This window comes from Octodon degus, unplaced genomic scaffold (genome assembly GCF_000260255.1).
Source record: "Octodon degus isolate 3935 unplaced genomic scaffold, OctDeg1.0 scaffold00015, whole genome shotgun sequence".
In the NCBI taxonomy this organism is placed as follows: domain Eukaryota; kingdom Metazoa; phylum Chordata; class Mammalia; order Rodentia; family Octodontidae; genus Octodon; species Octodon degus.
Genome location: NW_004524591.1, coordinates 1,202,856 through 1,226,330, shown reverse-complemented (window position 1 = coordinate 1,226,330; position 23,475 = coordinate 1,202,856). Strand labels below are relative to the sequence as shown.

The 23,475-nt window shown below is 41.6% G+C and overlaps 1 protein-coding gene across 1 annotated transcript in view; it reads left to right on the top strand.

Annotated features, from left to right (window-relative positions):
* Window positions 1–23,475, top strand: part of Dock4 (dedicator of cytokinesis 4) — a 452,226-nt gene that overhangs the window by 280,736 nt on the left and 148,015 nt on the right. The window contains exons 13-15 of the mRNA XM_023709867.1: window positions 10,027–10,152; window positions 19,527–19,651; window positions 20,728–20,890. Coding sequence (XP_023565635.1) covers window positions 10,027–10,152; window positions 19,527–19,651; window positions 20,728–20,890 — 414 coding nt within the window. The remainder of the gene's footprint in view (window positions 1–10,026; window positions 10,153–19,526; window positions 19,652–20,727; window positions 20,891–23,475) is intronic.

Genomic DNA, 23,475 nt, shown 5'->3' with positions numbered 1-23,475 from the left:
GCCATAAAAGATACCAATAAGGAATCCTGTTTACAGTAAAAATGAACAAATGCACAGAAATCCTAAATCAGAGTAAGAACAAAACCTTGAGGTAAAAGATCCCCTTTTGAAAAAAAAAAAAAAAAGTTCAATTCTCTCTGAATGGTTTCATCCACTCCTATAAAAATTACATCTTCTACCAAGCCTGGATGGACTTCCCTCCACCCTCATCGCTGGGCAGTGAGTAAAAGCCAATACTTCCAGATATCTTCTGTGTCCCTTCTTTGGATATGTGCTTATGTATTGATCCAGGTTGCTTTCTCTACAACTCTTAGCCAGGTGCCATCCAGTTTTTCGAAAATTTGGAAGCCTCCCAAAACTTAAAATTTGGAAAGGGGAGATCGTGGACCAGCAGTGGGGACCACAGGATTGTTTGTTCATGCTCGTCATGTCCTTTACATATTGGAAGGTCTGCATCCCGATGGGTACTGTCACCTGCTTTAAGGGTCTCAAGGATATGATCCTCAGAAAGTGTGTCCTATTTAATTATCCTCAGTGCCAAAATCTCATTATTTTCAAATATCACAAAATCCCAAATTTGAGAGTTTAGTTTATGGAAACATCAATGGACATATCCACAGATTGAATAAGAGAACCTAAAAGTCAGAAATCAAAGTGTGCATATTGACAAAGGAAAATAATATACTTTTCCTCCTCCTACTTATTTTCTCCCCTTTCTTTTTCATTCTTTTGTCTTTCTTTTAAGTTGACTTTGGAAGTACATCTGAGAGAAGAAAAATCATACTATACAAAGCAGGAATAGCATTCTAGTGCGTGTGCTGCAAAAGCCGGTACAGCAGTAGAACCACAAAGGGCAGCTCTCTTTTTGTTAGTCCTGTCCAGCTGGGTAAAAGCTTTAAGCACAGGGTGCCGTCCGTTGTGTAATTAACACATCTCTGTTTATGGCTCCCAGCTTACCATCTTGAGTTCATTATCCGACCTGGCCCATTTCAACACTCCAGGCTCTTAATAACCTCACTTACTCTACTGACTCATTTTCTAACAGCTTTGTCTTCCTTGACACCATGTGCCTTCTAGACATTCGGTTTCTTTCGTTGCTTTGTTCCAGAGACCCTGAGACCCTCCCTCTAACCCATCTGTGCTGACACCTCATTGGATCCAGCCAGAGTTTGCTCTATGATGGTCAAAAGGTACCTCAGAAAGTTCTGATGCTCTGAGTTAGACCCAAATAGGCACAGTTTCTTGTATGTTTTAAGTATAATTATTTTATGTTATAGATAAAATGTATTTTAGTGTGGGATATGAAACTTAAATAATTTTTAAAATCATAAAAGTGGAAGTAGAAGAAAAATAATCCCAGAACTCTGGAGGCTGAGGCAGGATCACAAGTTGGAGTCCATACTCCGCTTAGCATGATCTTATCTCAAAATAAAAAAAATGTATGAATGGCCAAGGATATAGCTCCGTGTAGTCCTTAGGTTGAATCTCGCATTCCACCCAAACAAAAATCTTCAATCATCTTGAGGTCTGAGCTATCTTACACATGAACAGTTTCTGTTTAAGGTGGTTTTCTATATTAGTCTAGTAATATCATCTTTAGGAAGTTTCACTAATACCTCATGATGTTCTGTAGGATAAGTGTAGAACTCCTAGCAGTAGTGGTTTTTTTCAGCTGTCACTTCCCAAGCACATATAAGTGAAGCCATCACTGTCAGGTTAGTGTGGGCCTGTGTGGTCTTCGCCTGCAGAGCTGAATAGCCGCTTCCTGGGCTCATCCTTGCACTGTTTTCCAAGCAGCCTCGCGGGATACTCTCTCAAAACATCAATTGCATCATGTTCCCTTTACCTGACATTCTCGCGTGGCTTTTCTTTGCACATGAAGGTCCTTTATCCTGGCCTCATCGCTGCGGCCTTTTTTCTAGCGCCCCTCTGGCCAGCGCTGGCTCTGCCTGCTTCAGAAGCTCAGCTTCTGGGGCCGTATCCCCAAAGTCTTCCCTGTGGTGGGATTCCACACATGCTCGCTCTGCAGGGAGCATCGTCTCTCTGTCCACCTTGCTCTCTTTTCTTCTCTAAAAACTTGAATATCACCTTCAGAGAAATGCTTTTTTTAAAGCCAATTATCTTTTGTTACTCTTACCTCACTCTGTGGCTTAATTTCTTTGTAAGTGTTGTCATAACTAAAAAGGAACAAAAACTAGTAGGATATACAAGGAATTAATAGCACCAAAAAAGTGGGGCGGGGAATACATTGCCTTCTCTAACAGATGTTTTGTACGGTTTAAACTATTTACCATGTGCATGTTCTAATTGATTTTTTTCTCCCGTAGCTACATTTTAAAATGGCTATTGTTTAAAATGCCCTGGTGAGCAGTGACCTTCCCCCCTGCCTGGCCAGGACTTCAGCTAGGAAGTTACTTATCTGCACTTCTAGTTTACAGTGTAGTCTGCAGATCTCTTTCAGAAACCGTTGCACAGTATTAGCAAACCTACCCTTCATTTAGATGTTGTTAGCACATATATTGTTAGAAGATATATCTGGAGACTGGGCGTGGCGGTGCACGCCTATAATCCCAGCACTTGGGAGGCTGAAAACAGGAGGATCATTTTTTTTCAAATCTACATAGTGAGACCCTGTCCTAAATGCAGAGGAGAAAAAAAAGATGTATCTCAATATCCTATAATTTGTCTTCTAAACTTATAAAGAAACTCACAACAGTAAAAAAATATAGCATTAAAGAAGTTTTGTTTCTTATATCAGTGTTTTCATCAATATTGTGATTTGATTTTATAATTTGATACATTTATAAAATTTATGGATCAGAGAATAGTTTTTCAATAAAATGTCGGTAAGATTGTCCCTGAATACCATGTATCTGGAGTCATTTTTAGCTACCCATTTACGATTATAGTTCATTCGTTCATTGAAGGAACAATGCTACTCTTGTCTTGTGACCACTATGTTAATTGGAAAATAGAAATTTCAAGGATTTGAAAATAAGCTAGCTTTCCAAAATATGGTGGACTCCACCATGGCGACTATCCTCTGCTACACAAAGATACTGTTTAAGTTACAGCCAAGACACAGGAAGACAGGGAAAGCTTAGAGAGAGAAGTCTTGCTGTCAGATGCAAAGATGGAGCTAAAAACCGGAAGAATGATGCTGAGGTAGATGCTCTGGTAATAAAGGAGGGCAGGCACGGAAAGCAGCACTGAGAAGTGGAGCCTTCAGTTTTGAATTATCCCTGGAAGTTGCGAGATGGCCTGCATCTGTTCATTTGGTAACTAGAAGTGAACTACGTGCATATGCCACTCATTTGAATCTATATTAACAATAGTTCAGAAAAATTTATAACTATAGAATTTAGTGCTGCAGTCCGAGGTGAGTAACCTGAAAAGAATAGAAGTATAAATATCCCATATTATCACTTCCATTTCCATGTGCCTGGGATTTCTGTGAGCTAAACAGTCAGTACTCACTAAAACACTAGAAATAAGAAAATGGCAACAATCCAAGACATGAGAAATGAGGCAAAATAGACACATGAAATAATCGGAATCATGCCCTACAGTGTTAGGCAATAAGCTAGCAAGAAAAACTTCAGATGGAGCAAAAGAGATTTGCAATGGAAAAATAAGATGTAGAAATTTGTGTACCGAAGAATATTAACTGAGCATCTCTTTGGCATTTCCCAAAAGTCCCGGGGTGTAGCACTTAACAAAGCAAATGAAAAGCTTTTTCCTTGAGTGCTTGCATTCTAGTGGTCCTGAAGAGAACTAAATCAAATTAAAATTCTTTTTTTAAATGCTATTGAACTAAAAAAAGAAGTCTGGCTAAGTAGGAAATGAGCACATTTGAAAAATGAATCAATAAACTGAAAATATAGCTTAATATATCAGCCAGAATGCTTCAAAAGGGAAAATGCAATGGAAAAACCTGAATAAACATTTAAGAGGCCTGGATGATTAAATGGGGAAGGCCAGCAGGCATCTAATAGGAATTCCAGGAGGAGCCAATTGGCTACATGTACAAGCTGCAGTATTTGAAAAGGTTGGTATTTTGCAGAATTTTTTCAGAATATTAAAGTTTCAGATAACAGAAGTAAAAGTCAAGAACAGGGAAAATACATCTAAAGTCATATGTAGACAAATTGTAAAACTGCAAACCACCAACACCCAGAGGAGAATGCAGACAGAAGATACTGAACATCGAAAAGTCATGGTCACCCTAGCAGCAGTTATAGAGATCAGAATACCGTGGAGTAATATCTTAGTATTGCCACGAGCAAATGCCAACTGTGAATTCTGTACTTGTCAAACTGTTATTTCAAAGTCTCAATGGAAGTAAATAAAATTTCAAATAAAGACTTAAAGAATTTACTACCTGTTCACTGAAATAATGAGTCAGAAATGATCATCAGAGAAAAATAGCTGAACCCAGGAGGAAAGAAATGTAGAGGTGAAGGCATACAGGAAGAATCCCACGTGTGGCAGTAAATTTATGTACAGAGTGGCTGTGAACAGCATTTAAAAATGTATCACCATAATCAGAGTTGTAAAGATCCATGTTTCCCAGAGCTGCTTGGGAAGAGAGTCAGGCTGTTGATTAGAGTCCTAAGTCAGTTTTTTATCTTAAATATTGACAAAACAGCATATGTAATTTCTAAAATAGTACAATGAAAAATAAAGGAAATAAGAAAATAAAATCGGGAGTGTAGAAATGAGGGGGGAAAATGAAACAAGCAAAAACATGAAAACTGAAAAAGCACGAAATAAGGTAATAGGAAGACCTCAACAAATTATATGGCACATCTTAAGGGGTGAGAATTTGTTGCTTGTTTAGAACATTGATTTATTACTACAAGAATCCCCCAGATCATGTCACATGTTCCATGTTAGAGCATCGCATTTGTGTGTGTGTGTGTGTGTGCATATGCTTTGGACAGGATCTCACTAAAGAGTCCAGCCTGTCAACTCGGGATCCTCTTGCCTCAGTTTCCCCTGTCTAGGATTACAAGCATGCAGCACCATGCTCAGCTTAGAACATTGATCTTGATAGATTTCCCTTCAAGACCTCCTCAGAAGTTAATTATATTTACTTTAACTGAAAGTATGAAGTCAAGCCTGGTAAAGGAAAGGTTTTCTTTGTAGGTGACAGAGAACTCTGGCCATTTTTTAATGGAAGTTCATTTGTTGATTTTTATGGTAGGAGGAAATGATGGGAAACAATGGCATAGTATCAGCGTAGTGGCAGCAGTGTTGCAGCGGCACAGCCAACAGTCCTCAACGCTTTCTTAGGCCAGACACTGCTTAAAGAGTCTTGTATCGTTGTTATTCGCAGATATGGGAGCCGGGGCAAAACAAAGTTAGTCCTGAGACAGGGTCTTACAGCTGTATGAGATGCTGCTTAAACTGCTTGCTTAATAGCAACTTGTATTTAGCAAGTATATTTGCTATGACTTTCCATTTTTGCATTGCTATACATTCACAGCTACATATTATTTGGTTCATTAGTGGCAAAAAGGCTGATGTAATCTAAAATTAATTTTGGCTGCTACTTATAAATCATGCTGTGCTTGTCATTTTAATATAAAAGTGCAGAATTTCATAAATTTAAAAAGAAGCATCATATAGAGTGAGTTCGTTTTAATTTCCATACAATGAAATCTACCAAATAATCACATTTTCCTTAACAGGTATTTCTGCACTAAGGATCCATACACTGAATTTAATCATGACTAGTCTGTTGTTTTGTGGCAGATCCAGATTAATTGATAACTGTGCTTTTGTTTAAAGTTAGATATGAGATTTTTATAATTAGGCTTACACATGTAGGCTGATAGAGAAGTTCAGTTATGACTACATTTCTTCTACAAAGGGGAACATTTCTCTCATAGCAAGTTCATGTTTGTTACTCTTACTAGAGAAATATTTAATACGTGATATGCAAAGATACGAGGCTTTACAGGAGAGGTCAGTGGCCACCCCCAGGGTCAGGAAGAGGGCAAAAGGGCTGTCTGTGTGCTGCAGAGCCGAGGATCTGCTCGCATGCCTGGAACTCACTGCAGTGTCCTGTGCAAGTGTGTGTCTGGAAGCCAGGAGATGACATCCAAGGTGAAAGTGGCACTCCTGGGCAGAAACAGAAGCAGGCCTTCCTTCTTTCTTCCCATTTTGTTCCATTCAGGCTCCAGGCCTATTGGTTGGTGCCAGTCACACCCAGGCTGGCCTTCTGTCTGCAGTAAATCCCTTCAGACACACCTAGAACCATGCTGACCCAGTTTAGTGGGGCATTTCTTATTCGGGTAGACACAGTCAGTTAACTTACAGTACTTGCATCAAAGTCCACAAAATGTGATTATCAGATGTTACTTGCATGAATAAAATTAAAAATTTAACTTCATTCTTCAGCTTAGTTTATGGGTTATTGTTAAATTTCTACAAAACATTTCCCCTCAACTTTTGAATTACGTCAGTAACTTTTCCTTCACCTTCCTGTCATACACTAACCTACTTCCTATTCTATTTATTTTTCTCTTTTCTGATTAGATGATCAGTTCCTTAGGATGAGGAACCCTATTACTAATGTGCCCATATGCTGTCCATAGGATCTCCAGAATTTGTCATCCTAACTGAAATTTTCTATCCATTGAGCAGATCTTCCCATCCATGCCATTTCCTCCTCACCCCCAGCCACCCCAACCCAACCCCCACCCCTAGCAGCTAGTACTCTGCTCACTGCTTCAGTCTGTGAGTCAATGTGTTAAGGACTAATATATAAATATTTGCTAAGATTCTTCTTTACAGTAATGAGTAGCTTCTTAGTCTTAATATGTTATTTCTTATTGTTCTGGTGACTTTTTTGTCCAACCTCCTGATTATGGTCATCATAATTAAGCACCATTGTAAAATAGGATCAGATTTTACCTGACTGAAAAATAAATCAGATGCAGTAGGTCCCTGCAGGCTGGCACCTGTGGACTCATGACCAGCATGCTTTGTGCTTCTGTTGTTCTTCTTGAAAGTTCAGCCTCTGCCCTGCCCCTGGGCACGCTGAGCCAGTGATGGAGTCTGGGCGTGGTGGTAATGCCTGTAATCCCAGCACTAGGGGGGCTGAAAATAGGATCACTACAAGTCCGAGCTGCCTGTTGAGACCCTGCACACACACAAAAAGAAAATATATCCTCTACACTGTAAAAACAGTTGCATGTTGTCATTCCTTTGTGGTGAGAAGGAGACAATTGGGTAGAGCATGTGTGTGGTGGTCAGTGTCTCTGTGCAGTGACCTGGCCAGTTCTTGTCTGAGTTCATCACTGAAAGTAACTGAGTCAACTCCAAATGACAGTATTGCCTCACATCAGATATTACCGCTGGATTAGATAAATGAAATTAGAACAGTCAGAACTCTAATCTGTACTTTTCTAAAAATTCCAGCTGAAATCTCTCAGAATTTGAGGATACAACCTAAAATTTAGGGCACCTACAATTACAGGATGTCTGACTTTCCTTTTTCTCTATTTCCTGTCACTTTGGCGTGCCTTCCCTTGTCTGTTGGCTGGCCACCCTCTTCTGTCTCCTAAATGCTATCTGTCTTTCACGCTCTTTCTTGGCTCTTGCTGTTCAGGGAACATTGATAATTTTTTTTCCCTCATTATTACTTTCTCTCTACCCACGTATTTCCCTAAAGCATATTTTTTTTCTCCTTTTCATGTCTTTTTAAATTCATTTCAAGATTGCTATTGTCTCTGACCAAGTTTTTATTGACATCCTCTGGAAATAATCTACGTTATGTACAGTAAATCACTGCTGGTTAAATGAATGCTGGCTGCACAGAGCAAAACAACGATCCTAGTCAGCTTTCCTTGCTCTAGCCTCTATCCTGAATGGCATCATCTTTGTTTCTTCTTTATTGTTTTTTTTCTTCCTTTGTCTATATCATGTAATGTTATAAATGTGTCTGATCAGTTCCAGTAAAATAATCTTCATTTGCAAAAATCACAGGATCTCAAGAACTGTGTTACATGCATTTTTTTGCTTGAAAGCATCGCTTATATATTACACTAGGATTACTGAGCAGCATTCTCTCCAGCAGGAGGAACTGCTGTTCTGTGCCATGTCTGGCACACACTGGTATTCTAGATATCAACTCCTGATGATGCTAGTGATGATGGTGATGGTGTGGGTGAGTATTTTGAAGACAAAAGGACAAAAGTGGGAGAATAGGCACCAGGGATGAGGTGGAGGCAGTGGGAGAGTGTGAGCAGGAAGAAGTAGCTTCTGGGACAGATGGCTGCTAACATGTTAGTCTGTTTCGCTGCTGCCTTTGGGTATGAAAAGGAACCAGTGGTGCCACACAAAGTGGCCCAAAGCTGCATCTGTAGTTGGCTCCATCAAGTCATCCAGATGGATTGCTCTCCACTACGTCACCCACCTAGTTAGGGAAGGACAGACATTCTGATCTTTCACTCTGTTGCCTTCATTCACCCAGCTCAGCATGAAAGAGGCTAGGGTGGAAGGCACATGAGGGACAGTTAGTACTGAATGCCAGTTTAAAGTTCCCAATACATGCCAGACTTATGTAATTCTCACCGTGACTCTGAGACAAATACTGTATCGGGTGAGCACCACAGAAAGAGTGAGGGCCCATCCTGCAGTGGTCCCCTGCCCTTTGCTGTTTTTATCGCTCCTCTTAAAAAGCAAATGAAACAACAGAAACATTGTTTCTACTGTTATTATGTATTTATTTGCTGATATTATTAAAAGAGTAAAGATTTTGGTCTAAATGTGTAGCAGAGAAGTTTTTCATTGCATTGTGATAGTGGTACTTCTTATGCCTTTGTTTTTAGAGAGCTTTATAGTGTACAGTCCCAGTGGGAACAAGAATTTATGTATGACAGATACATAAGCATAAGTATTGGTTATGTGTTGGTATTGGTTACTTATAAACGTAAGTGGTAAGTATTGGTTGGGTTGAACATTTTTAGTGGACAAATTTATCATCTTAACTTCACCCACCAGATTAGTTTTTAAATTGAGCTCAAATAAATGACAGCAGTGCTTTTAAAAGTGAATTACTTTTGACTAGCTTCATTTTCTATTACTAATGTGTGTGAGGGACTTCTTTGTCTTGTCTTAAAACAAGCGAAAAAAGGAAAAAGCTGAATAAGAAGTAGCATCTTTGCTATATATATATACACACACACATTCATAAAGATATGACAGTAATTACTTTTTTGTAGTTCTTGCCTGAAAATTGGGAAAATGATACATGAAAAAGTATATCCCACTGTGATAATGTTACTATAATTGGGATAAAAAAGGAAAACATGATTTTACTACTTTGCTGACTATATTCCCTTTGTCAGGTTCTCCTCAATAGAAAGTAATACTTCATGAATTTATGTGTGTAATAATAATGTAATTTGTCTTTTATTATAATCACCTTTGTTGTTTAAATTTCAAAAAATAAATTTCCATCACTATCCTTAAAATTCTTGAATTATTATGTCTTAAGATTTATGTTCATGCTTTTGATATTTGATAGGTCATTATTCATAGGTCTTAAAGAAGTTGAATAAAAGTTAAAATTCCCGTTTTGGTGTCACCACATTTTCTGGGATCAGGTCACATCGCGAGCTGCTGGAGAGCTGGATGGTGGAGGGCTGGGGTCCAGTGGTAGGGGCTGGTGGGGAGGCCACGGGACTGAAGCACGGCAGGCAGCGGGACTGAAGCGCGCCAGGCAGCGGGACTGAAGCGCGCCAGGCAGCGGGACTGAAGTGCGGGAGCCTCCTCTTAGCACTCTGCTCAGGTTTCTCCAGCTGCTCCGAGCTGCCTTCTGAATGGGAAAGCTCTCACGGTGATGATGGGAAGGCACGCTGGCCACTACTCCTATAGTTTCTAGTAATTTTGTGAGAATGTGAAGCCTTGATTTGAAACTGCTACCTAATACCTGGGCTGGTGAAACCATTGAGTTGTGGGTCACACTATTTCTTTTCACCTGATTGTAATGTAGATGTCTCTCTTTTGTTTCAGGGTTAGCTGTTTCTCTCCAGCTCTTGCACGGGGACATCGAACAGATCAGAAGAGAATACTCATCAGTATTTTCTCACGGAGTGTCCATAACAAGGAAGTTGGGTTTTTCTAATATTATCATGCCTGGTAGGTGATGTTGGCATGGAACAAAATGATGAATTATGAGTAGATTGTCTACTTTTAACATTTTGAGAGGTTTTTCAGATTTTTACCTTTGAAGAGTTCCACATGGGCTAGGCTGAAGAATGAAATGGGGTATGTGATCATAAGTGAAAGATATTTGCATTCTGGTTATCTTAACGTAAGTGACTTGTGGCAGCCATGGCTTCGTTGTGTAGTGACTCCAAAGCCTGAGATAGCATTCAGAAAGTATTTTACTCTTACGGGAAAATGTCAGTGAAGTTGCTTAGAATATTTCCTTATGAGTTTCAATAAGAACACTTACTGAGGCACAGTGGGCCTTTCTTGGGATGTTTTCATTGTGAATTTTTATCTGTATATGTAAATAAGCAACCATATGAAAATACCATATGTCTTTCTCTACCTTTTGGAGACCTATCTGTGTGCAGTATGTGACTCAGGTCTATCTATATTAGCACCTAAAAAAGACTCCCTAAAAGGGTTTGTTTTCTAGGTGAGAAAATTAGTGATGAAAGAGAGTCTCACTGAAGAATCAGTGCCAAATTCATTAAAACCAGTGAATTTTGCAGTGACTCAGTCCTCCTCTCTCAACCCAAACAGGGTTTCCAGGGCCTGGCCCTACAGAGTCTTATGGCAGCATAAGGTTTACAGAGTGTTTTTATGCAGAGCCTGAGGAGGAGGGCAAGGCGTGCTGACAAGGAAGGAACAGGTGTTGCTGGAGTGTCAGCATTGTGCAAGGGACCAGACATTAGAGGGTTAACTTGCTGATATCACAGATATGGTTTGCTACTTTCTATGAACCAGGGCATGCTTGCAGGTATGGAGGGTACAGTAGTGGCCACAACAGAAAAAAATCTTTTCCCTCTGGAGCTGGCTTTCCACTGAGGTGGTTTATAATAAGTGTCTAAGAACAGTACATGTGTTCAAACATGACAAATGCTGAACTAAGCACAAATTTGGTGAATGCTGGAAGTGATAGTGGTTTGAGGGATTGAAATTGTCACCTGGTAAGAAATAGCTGAGAGCTGGGGATACAGCTCAGCAACACAGCACCTGCCTGGCAAGTACAAGGTCCTGAGTTTGATTTCCGGTAAAAAAAAACAAACAGAAAAGGAAGTGAGGAAGTCACAGGACAAGAGCATTCCAGGCAAAGGAGACAGGTACAAAGGGCCAGAGATAGGAGAATGCTTGGCATGGGTGAGGAACCTCCAGGAAAAGCAGCATGGCCAGAATAGAGCATGTCAAGGGGAAGGGCTGGTGCCTTGGTGAAGTCTGAACACCTCGGTCATCATTCATGAGGACGAAGGGAGCAGGTCAAGGGTTTCAAGCGGAGGTGTGACACAATGATGTGCAGAGTCACCAGGCTACTCTTCGTACGTGGTGAGTGGGCAGGGTGGATGCAGGAGACCAGGGCAGAGGTTCTTGGAGGTCATTCCCAGGAGTGTGACTGTGGCTTGGAGCAAAGAATGAGCTGATGAGAACCCCAGAACCTACAGAAGCCCTCAGAGGTGATGGCCCAGGGGAGCAGTCCTGTGGAAGGTGGGACAGGGAGCCAGAGGAGCCACAGGTCCTTCTCTTACTGAGGTCTCCTGGAGATGGGACACCTGAAGAGGGCCTTGAGAGCGTAGCGTTCCAGGCCCACACCTTCCAAGTCATCATCCTTGGTGTTATTGTAAGGGGAAGCCCTGCTTTCTCACCGAGAGAGGATGCAGTCACAGCCAGCCGCTCCACCGCCACCTTCGTCTCTTCATCTTTTATTCAGGCCTCCAAATCTTACCTCAGAACCGGGTTAAGATATGTGAGTTATTGTGGCTTACATTTTCTAAAATTTGTTTGACATATGTAGCCTGCCATTCTTTTAACAAACCAAGCAATTCCCTTTTATCAGTCCCCAGATTTTATTAGGAAAGGCCCTCACCCTGAGTTTGGTCTCCATAGGCATGCAGCTTCTGCCCTTTGGTCTATAAGATGAAGTCACAAAGGATAGTAAATAATGGCTCTCCATGCTTCATATCCTCCCTCCACAACCAAGAAAAGGAAGGAAGAGTAGACCAAATATGGTAGCCGGAAGTTGACTGTACTTTTAGAAAGTGAGGTTGATATGGAAATGTGTGTAACTCCTGGTCTGTTAGAGGTGAAATTTGCTAAGCTTGTAGTCTTACAACATTGAGGAATGAAGTTGCAAACCAAAGGAGGATGTTCGCAAAGCTTTATTGGGCATAAGGAGAGAAAAATGACCCCTGGATTTCTAGCAGGGGTCCAGAGTGGGTGACCACTGAGACACTTTCAGGCGAAATTGATACAGCAAAGTCAGAACATGGGTACAACGTGGGTCAAACTATAATCAACTTGGAGCATTAGAAGAACTGCACAGCTGCTCAGCTTATGACCCAATAGGAAATGAGCCATGTGGCAAAGGTGAATGGAAAGAGCAAAGGCATTTTGGGAAAGGGAGGGAAGCGTGGGTGCGGTGTTCTGGTTGCCCACCTGTGTGTCACATGCCTCGCTGGGCCCACTGGACCAGGTGGTACTGGGTGCAGTGTGATCTCTGGTTACTGTTTATTTCTAGGGAAGCATACAGACCTGGCTACTGAGGCCTGGCTCTCTTTAGGTCACCGCTGGCCACAATCCTGATGTCTTTATTATTTTGTGCTGACTTCCTTGAGGGTCCAGTCCCTACCTGAGTGTATATTAATGTGGATCCAATTCAGCTATCTGTGATGAGAAGTTCTATAATACTGTTCAAACCCCTCCTCTAAAAGTGGGGAAAGCCTCCTCGCACAGCCATGAGATCTAATGCCATGAACGAAGATCTAAAATGACCAATTTGCCCATTGTGCTGTGCTGTGATACCTTGGAATTTGTTCATGCAAGGAAGGCTGAGAAAACAGCTTGGAAGGTTCCCTGAGATGACCTGGCCTAGCTTAGTGACCCTGTCTGCCTGAGCAGCTCCTGCTCGTGCTGAGAATGACCGTTTATAGATCTGTTTACTTGGTGGCATGCTATCCAGTGACTCTCGCAACTGTTCATTATTTCCTTTAGTTGCTATAAATAACGGGTATTTCCTCTTCAACAAAAAAGAAAAAAAAAATTCATCCCACTGGGAAGCAAATTGATGGGCAAATCTAATATAAAAACCATATTTTAGAGCAGAATGCAACCAGCTGCTAGAAGAATTCTTCTGGTTGGCCTCTGGGCAGTGTCACTGAGAAACGGAAAACTCTAAAGCAAGAACACACTCCGCTGGCTGAGGAATTATCAGGGAGGTGCCATGCTCAGGCAGCTTTTGTCCGACTTCATGATGAAAACAAATTTTCCAAGGAGTGAGAATTGCTTCAGTCCCTGTCTGGAGCCACGCTGTGATGTCAGGTTCACCCTGCCCAGGAGAACAGTCCTTCTGGACACAGGTTTGCTTGGCTGGGTACCACAAAGCCACTATTAAATGACACTCTGTTCTCTTTCTTCTCTGCTTTTCTTCTTAGTCTTCCCAGTTAGGTAGCGAAAGGAGAGATGTCGTTACTTAAATAGCTGAAAGCACATTCAAACTTCACTGGAAGTTTTTCCGCTGGGAAACGCGTGCATTGTTCTGCTTTCTTTTGTTTTCAGACACTGTTTGTGAGTATCAGTTCTGATCACTGTGTTATGTGGACAGCCTGCAAGCATTTTTTTTTTCCTCCAATTTTCTACACTTGTCCTTCTGTGATGTTCTGATAGGCCTCAGGACAGGGAGGCAAAGGCTGATTCCCAGAGGACCAGGTTCATCCACACAGTCTCTGCAGTGCAAGTTACCTGCGCTCTTGACATGGAAAAGAATGCATACAGCTGTCATTAAGGATTCCAGTACATAGTGGTTAATTCTTTTTGAAATGGGAACCATGAACACAGATTCTTGTCTTCGCCTTGCTATTGGACAGGCTGATCTCTAGGTCATCACCTGGTGTGAAGAAAGGATCTAACTTTGCTTGTGAGCTGCCTTGAAGTCTCTTTAGGCCTTCCCAGGATTGAGAGTCATTTAGCATTTTATGTGATAGGATATCCATTTCTAACTTAGCAAAGCCATCTTCTGAGAAGCCTGTGACTATGGTTTACGAGCCCGATAAACCTGAAGGGACTTCCCTTGTCTGCTTTCTGAATCTGTGAGAGGGTCAGCAGCAAAACTATTTAAATCACTGTTCCCCCTTAGAAATGTAAGTGAGCCACAAAAGCAATTTAAAATTTGCTAGTAACTTCCTTGTTTAAAGTGAAAAACAAAAGTGAAATTAATTTTAAGAGCGCATGTTGGGGGGCCCGTCCAAATAGCTCAGTGGATTAAAGTAGCTGCAAGCAGGTACAGGGGTTGGGGGTTCAATCCCCAGCTCTGCTGTGCTGGCCCTGCCCCCAGGGTGTGCTGAGACAGCAATTGAGACTGGGCGTGGTGGCGCTCACCTGTAATCCCAGCTCTTGGGAGGCTGTAAACAGGCAGCTCACTGGGAGTCCGATCTAGTAGTGAGACCCTGAATACCCTGTAGACCCTTCCCTAAAAAAATACAAAAAAAAAAAAAAAGATTGTGTGTTATTTATGCAGTGTATCCAAAATGTTATTATCTTGATAGATAATCCATATAAAAATTTTCTACTGGGTTATTTTCACTGCTTTCAGCCCTGGTCTTGGAGAGCTGCTGAGCAGTGTGCTTTTGCAGCCAGCTGCTCAGCTGCCACATGTGGCCACAGTTACTGTGGTGCGGCCTGGCCCTAAATGTTCTAACAGATTCTAATAGACTGTGCAAAACCGTCCTGGGCCTTGCCGAGTTTCAGGAAGGTCTCATCTGCATGCGGAAAAGCATCGTGGAGCAAAGCTGACTGCTGCGTTGCAAGGTCACGGGAGGCCTGACTGCTCACCCCTCACTGTGAGCATCCGGTCTTACTCTGAAATTTAGGGTTCCCTCTAGGCAGCACTTTGTCTCCATTGTGATGACATCCCTGCCTGTACCTTGTTCCCTTGGAGAATTGCTCCCACATAGCAGTTAGTTCCACTGTCACTGTTTGTTAGGGAACTTGTCATGAATGCCTTTTGGTATTTTTAGTAGGCCTTTGAAGCCTGTAATCCGAAAGGAGTAAACGAAAACAGTAGAGTAATAAGGGGAAGAAGAGAGTTGAGATTTGGAAGCTAGCTTTGATATTGACCTCGTGATGTATTCAAATTTATTTCGCTAGTAATTTGTCTAATAAGTTCTAGGGTTGAGATCTTATAGCTATGTCTGCTTCATGGTTAAGGAAGCAGACAGTCTCATTCTTTCTAAGTTTTGTTCTTATAGTACTTAATGATAGAAATGCACATCAACAGATGGAATTAATGCAGAGGCAATCCATCTTGAATAAGTAGATTGTAAATAGCGTGTTCTGACTTGCACGACCATATATATATATATATATATATATATATATATATATATATATATTTAATCTAACCAACATTCTAGGTCTAGTCCATGAGCCTCCACCATATAGAGTGGGAACGATTTAGCTTAGACCTGAGTCCTGGATCACAGGGACAGCTAACAAATGCTACAGGAACTGGGGAGAGGTGGGGACTATGGGGCATCACAGCACCCTGGGTTGTCTCCCAGCCCTGGATCACAGTGGGAGGATGATGCCTTCCAAATTACAAAGCCTCAGTCACTGAAGGTTGGCGCTTGTCCCCACTCACCTTTTACATCCCAGGCATTGCCCCAGAGTACGAAGGCCACGGGGGACACAGCCCACCCCTGCTGCTGCACCATACAGATCGGCCCTGCAAAGCCCATCATGGGTGCTGCTCTATTAGTTACTCTTCTATGCTTGACTGCTATAATCAGAAATTTAAAAGTTGCTTCCTTAAAACTTCAGTATCTTTTTATGTTCCACTACAAATAAAACAGGCAGAAAAAATAAAAATTGATAGGCTCTCCTAGACTGTACTCAATGAGAAATGTAAAGGACAACACTAGCTAAGTTTTCAGCCCACCCCAACATTTTTTCCATCTGTGGTCCAGCTTAGCCTTCAGTTAACTGTGAGCCTTAGCCCTTGCCCTTTCTCCCCTGCCCCGTTTATTTTTCATTTATCACAGGGTCTCCCCATGTGTCATAAATTGCCTGTTTTAGGGTCAAATTTGTAATCCTCCTGCTTCAGCCTCCTCCTAGAGTGGTAGGGTTGCAGGCTTGCAGCACCAGGCTCAGCTCCTTTCCTCCTTGAAGGGGTCATAAACGATAGAAATGTGGATATGAAAGGCATATCGTGTTAGTTTTCTGTGAGGGCTTCAGTGATTTGCCATTTGTGTTCAATTGCTTACGTTGTAGTCCAGAAATCAGAGTTCACTTAAGTCTCACTAGGCTAAAAATGATGTAATGGGAAGGTTGCATTTTCTTTTCATGGTATAAGGGAGAGTTGTTTTCTGTGCTTTTTCCACCTTCTGGAAGTTCCTTCACTGCTTAGCTTTGTGATTGTATTGAACTCTGCACTGATCCAGGAAGACCTCTCTATCTTAAGGTTCTTAATTTAGTCACATCTTCACAGTCCTTTCTGCCACATAAGGTCACATATCTGTAGGTTTCAAGGATTAGGACTTGGTCATTGTTGGGAGAAGATAGCATACTCTGTCTGCCACACACATGAAGGACCATCCAGCCCAGCCGTGTGTCTAACACATAGGTTTCTTCCTCAGGGTGCCTAGTGGTACTTTTCAGGGTCATACTTGAATATTGTAATGACCCAGAGCACACCATCACCTCAGCCTGTCTCTGTTCTAAAAGATGGTCCCTATAACAGAAGTCAGCATTTCAAGACTGTTTTGAGCAATGCACAATAGCAACAAGGCTAATACCTTCCTTGCTCAGGTCATTTGTGGTGACAAAGGCTGATTTGCATCCTCTTATTTGGAGTGTTCTCACTCTGATGAAATACATTTTCTCATAAGGAAAGTGTACTTATTAATAATACCATTATACATTTCTTAGTCTGTAGCTTCCTCTATAAAAGACATATGAGGTTCTGCTTACTGCGCAAAAAAAAAAAAAAAATAGCAGGTTCTCAGTGTATTGCTGCTGCTCTTGGTTCTAGGACTACAGCTTCTGCTTCAGTAGCCCTTGTCTGAAATCATTGAAAATAGGAATGTTTCCACTGTCAGAGAGATATTTTCAATTTCAAAAATCTGCACAAACTTCACCAACTGATTATACCTAATCCAAATATCCAAACTTTGAAATGCTTCCAAATGTGAAATTTTTAAGAGTTTCATCAGTACTTAAAAAGTTTTGGATTTTCCCATTACTACCTGTAATGCTGTGGTCGTCTTCACAGTCATCACTGTCAATAATCTTTTAAATTCACACACACAAAAAAAATCCAAAACACTTACACTGTTTCTTTTGCATTTTAATTAAAAAGCAGGACATTTGATAAATCATAGCGAGTACTCAGGTCAGATGCAGGCTCGCCCCTGTTGCTGTGTGCGGTGGTTTTCATGATGTGGTAAGCCCACATTCTGTGCTTCGTCCAAGGCATTCAGAGGGCAGAATCAGGGATCGAGACCTTCCTTTCACAGTGGGACCTGCAGTCTCTGACGTCCTTTGACTTTGTTCTCACACAGATGGCCTTTGCTCTGTGTTTTCTACCATAGTTTGAAGAGGACTTCATGGGTGGGCAGCCTTCTTAGCCAGTGAACCTGCTTAAGAGAAGAGAGTGGCAGACACATCAGATTCACAGAGCGATGAACTTGAGAGGTGTGAGGTATTAATGAACATCACCCGGAAAGTAGCTTTTCACACTGATGCTGTGACTCCATTCGATACTCACTCTATGGCTTCTCTCTTAATTACCCAAGACGCTTTCCTAATGCCATTTGGGCGTATTCATTTTCTCCAGAGCCCGTGAAATGTGTTGACTTTAATTAGCACTTATTTCAGCTTTCTCCTTCTGCATATTTTGGCAAAACAAGTCACCTTGCAGTATTGGAACATAGCAAGCTGAGTATTCCCGGGAAGAGGCAAATGTAGAATTCATCCAGGAGATACGTTCTTTTTGTCAGAGTCTTGCTACCCAACTTGCACTTGTAGTAATCCTCCTATTACAGCCTCCCCAGCACTGGGATTATAGGCATGTGCCACCACGCCGTTTCCGTGACCTGCACCACCAGGGATCAAACCCAGATCCTGGGCCTGCCAGAGAGGCACCTAGACTGCCGAGCTACCTCCCTAGACCTCAGTTCATGTTTTGTGCCTATTTTCTAGTCAGCCCAGTCACTTTGGGACAATGCCATTACATAGAGTTGGCTTTGTAAAGAATGTGATTAGACACCCTGCTCCATGTCCCGTTGGTCATGGCGAGCAGGGACCTTTCTTGTGCACGCTTTGATCAAGTTTATATACATCTCTTACTTGTCAGCACACATATATGATCATTTTTTCCTTCTGGTTATTTGCTTTTTTCTGACAGGTTTTATACAATTAGAATACTAAGACTGTTACTTCTGATCTTTCAAATGCCTGAGAACTGTGTTAAGTAAAAGTGAATTCAGCCAGGCCATCTTACATCATTTATATTTAAAAACTTTCAGCTGCTAGCCCGTTGCTTATAGTTCTCTGTTTTGCCCATTTGCCGATTAATTCTTAAAAGGTTAAAAAGCATGCTGTTAGCCCAAGTCAGCTGGTTGGCACCAAACTTTTCTTTTTTCTTGGCAATATTAAAGCGGGGAATATTAAAAGCTATTCAAGTTGTGTAAATTGCCAGTAGAGAAAATATAGATGGTTTGTGTGTGCCTAGAAAATGTCAGTTTGAATATAGAGCCTTTCTCATTTGTTTTATAGTTTGATGGTATGAAATACTAAGTTGAGTTTGTCTCCATGGCTAAACCGTTCTACATCTGTGTTCACCAGGCACTGATCTGGATACCTCCAGCAGTGAGATCACTTTGTCTGTGAATTTTGGAGAAGATTTAAATTGCAGTGAAGCTCTTTGCAGTCCTGTCATTTTATTCCCTTTAGGTATTTCCTCTGCTCTAAAGTGCTGTGACTATAAAGTAGTAACACTGGCTTATATGAGCCACCTCTGTGAGACTGTCACTTCGTAGTCACACTTCATAAATGAGGTGCAGAAATGTTGAAAACTGGTGAGACTTAACGACACCTCTCTACTCAGCCCCTTAGTCACCGCCCAAAGGCACATTTGCAGTGCTACAAATTCAGACTAGCAGCGGCTGGCTTTGTTCTTACACACTGGCGTTGAGGGTGGTCACTCTTTTATAAAGTTATAAACATATTTGTACTTTATGAGCTTCAGTTTTTCTTGTTAATTTATTATATTTTCTCATTTATACTGCCATGTTTCAATTTTCTTTTCCTAATAGGTGAGATGAGAAATGATTTATATATCACCATAGAAAGGGGAGAATTTGAGAAAGGAGGGAAGAGTGTGGCCAGAAATGTGGAAGTTACCATGTTCATTGTAGATAGCAGTGGCCAGACCTTAAAGGTATGTTAATATTGAGGATTTTGGGTAAGATAATTGTACATAATTGCTGATCTTCATCTTTAATTTGATCAGTTAATTTCTTTTTTGCAGTATTTTCCTCTTTACCCCATATAGTTTTTTTCTTTTCCAAAAAATTCATTAAAGAGGGGGCCAGGGAGATAGCTCAGTAGAATAAGTACTTGCCTGGCAAGCAAAGGTCCTGAGTTCAATCCCCATATCACACACACACAAAAAAAATTCATTAAAGAGCTTCTCAGACACTGAAATAGCAAAGCAGAAATGCTTTTTACATTTCACTTAATTGTGTCAGCATAGCAGTTATTCCTTAAATGTGGTATTTTTGTGTCATGCAATGTTTTTTCCTTTCATCTACGATAGTTTTACAGATGAACCTTTTTTGACAATTGGTTTTTTTAAAAAGAAGAAGGTCATTTTAAATCTATGAATTATTTTAGCTGGGTATGTAATCCCAGAACTCAAGAGGCGAAGGCAGGAGAATCACTACTAGTTCAAGGCCAGTTTGGGGTACACAGTTAATCCAAAGCTAGCCTGAACTACGTAGTGAGATGCTTTGTCTCAAAAAAAAAAAAACAAAACCTGTGAATTATTTTTCACCACAGTAGGCGTGAAGACTGAGGTCCCACTTCCCATTTGGGGTGACAATGGAGGGACCCTTATAAGAAAATAATTTTCATGTGGTGCTTCTTGGTAGCAGAACACATGTCTATTCTATTAAGAGTGGTCCCCAGGTTTAGTGAGTCACAGACTAAAGTCCAGAGCAGGCCTTGGGCTTCAGCAGGTTGGGACTTTGCTATGAAGTTGATGTTCCAGCAGAGCAGACAGTTGTCCACCTCTCACAGGTCACCGCTGCACTTCCATGGCACAGGTGGCCTGGGACTCTAGCATGGGCATTAAACAGATGCCCCACTGTTAAGGAGCAAGTATGGGAGTGGTACAACAAAGGGCAGGGAGACACCTTCCCTGGAGGGAATAAACAGATACAGCAGGTCATTACTCTGCACTCTCAGCAGCGTTTTGAGTGGCATTGTCTTTAACCTACATGTTTTCTTTGTTAGGATTTTATCTCTTTTGGCTCTGGAGAGCCCCCTGCCAGTGAGTACCACTCGTTTGTGCTTTATCATAACAACAGTCCCAGGTGGTCCGAACTACTGAAACTTCCTATTCCCGTGGACAAATTCCGGGGAGCACATATCCGCTTTGAATTTCGCCATTGCTCCAGTAAGTGTTCTGTGGGTTTGGCTCTGTGGCTTTGGGGATGGCTGGCTCTTGTTGCGCTGTGCTGCGGATGTGGGGTGGTCTGCAGAGTGGGTAATAAATGAGAGGCTTTGGAAGGGAGGATGAAGGTAAGTGAAGGAACTTTGGGAAGGAAGTGGGTTCACTCTTCTAAAAGCTAAAACCATTTTGGAAACAGAAAAGAAGGTGGGAAAGACTTCTGTAGGAAGAGCACAGGTTCTCCTTAATTGATTGCTGTCATAAAAATTCAGGTCATCACTTAGAGTCTAGAAAGAAGGATCTGCACAGGGTTAAAAACCTGGATCAGTTCTGGTGATGTTGGGCACCCTCGTTCACAAGTCTGGTATCACTAGGAACTGAGCCAGCCCTCAGCAAAGGAAACCTGGGCAAGTGATGTCACTGGGAAAGCCTCTGGTAGGCTATATTTTATGTCTGATTTGTATATGTCTGCATCATTGTGCAGTCTTACCTAAGGTTGAAATGGCAGTATATAGAGGCCTTAGAGTTGACCTAATTGCTTCATTTTACAGAAACAGCTCAAAACATAATGAAAGTTGTTCATGTATGCATTACTATCCATAAGGTGGTCATTGTCGATGTCCCTCTATTTGAATTCTCTTGCACTCCTTCCTTCCCTCTCAAGCCTCTACTCCCCACCCAACCCCATCCAAGTCTGAGCTCTCCTGATAGTGCCTTTATCCCCATGGTATATTGGGACTCTACAGAATATCTTTTGTGACCAGAGAAAGTTCTGGTGAATCTTGCTTTGCAAGCAGTATAAAAAGCAAAAATAAAGAAATCACATTGTGGAAGGGTAGCAGCCTCCCATCCAGTTTGAAAGGCACGGGGCATGGCCAGGAGATCCACAGGTGACTTCAGCTGAGGGATACAGTTCCTGAGCTTCAGGCAGAGCAGGACTTGGCCACAGCCAGGACTGTGGCATCTTTCGGAATTGCCCCACAGAGCTCCACAAATGATAGCTTTGCGGCTGTCTCAGAGTGAAGGAAGATGGCCAGCAGGGCTTGCTCTTTATCCCAACCCCCAGAATTTCATGGAAAAGGCTGAAGTGGTTCGTAAAGGACTTTAGTGCAATTGTATTCCTTCCACCAGTCTTTGCTGTCAATTCTCATTTGGACCTAATATGAACTTTAAGAGTTAAAGTTTAAAAAAAAAAAAAAAAGGTAGAGGAAAATAAAGGTGAAACCACAGGGAAAAGGAGAAAAAACTCAGCAAAAATTATTATTCATAACTTGGAAAGCCAAGCAAAGGCTATGTTCAGTAAAATCAGTTAAATCTCTGCTCTCTTGTCCTTCCACTTCAGCATCCACACATTCAGTTTCTTCCTTTGTTTTGAATGTTCATTGTTAAAATTTGAAAGAAGTAGCAAAACATAAAGTAGAAAAAATCCCCATGAATCTCACAAACTCCAAATAACCAACAAATAATTTTAACAAATGGGCTTCCAAATACTTAGGTGTGCATACATATTTGTTCAGAAACATCATTTATTCACAAGGTGAGCATTACTGAACACGCACCCTGTGCCCGTCACTTTCTTGGTTGCTGGAGATACATCAGCTTTCAGTCCTGGGAAGGAAGATGGACAAAAGAGCAGGGAACATAATCCCCTTGTCCACATCTCCTCTTTTCCATCATATTGCTTTCTGTGTTTTCAGTTACCAGCAATTGCAGTTCGGCATTCTAGCTGGAAAATTCTAGAAAGGCACAGTTCACAAGTTCTCCCTTGAACACCACTGCAGACAGTGGGAGAGTATCACTCATGCCCACTGCGTCCCACCTGAACTTGTCAGTGAACCTGTGCTGCCTGAAACCTCCCCCACATCCCTCACTTTGTAGCCATACGTAGTGCTGTTACAGTACTTATGTTCAGCTAACTTGTTTTACTTATGGATGGCCTCAAAATGTGAGAATGATTTTCCAAAAAGAAGACTTAACTACTCTTTTAAGAGAAAAGGTACAAGTTCTCGACTGGTAGAAAAAGAATCTTAAGATGAGACTCTAGATGTACAGGTTATGGTTGTTAATCTCTCCCTGTGCCTAATTTATGAATTAAACTTTGTCATTGGTGTGTTTATATTAAAAAAAAAAACACATAAAATACATGGGTTAGGTACCTTTAGTGCAGTCCCTCACTATGAGTCTGGTCACACCCCACAGCAGGCAGCATGGGGGACTGCTGTCTCTCAAGGTGGAGGGCAAGCCCAGTGAAGAAGACTAGATTGAGTTCAGGGACCAGGAAGTGATGGTGCTTATTATGTTGTCGCCCCAGTGGAGCAGGCAGCAAAGGCATCTCCGAGAAGTAGACATCGTGAAAGAAGAGAAGACTTGAGCATTGTGGTGTCTGGGAAAGAAAAATCCAGGCAGAGAGAACAGTAATTTCTAAAGACTTAAGATCGAAACAGGGCTGGTGAGATGGCTCAGTGGTCTAAAGCACCTACTTCAAACAAGCTTAGCTAAAGCACAGGGACCACGGTTCAATCCCCCAGCACCACATGCTAGCCAGCCCCGCCCCCTGGTGGGCTGAGCTCCCCCCCACATAAATAAATAAA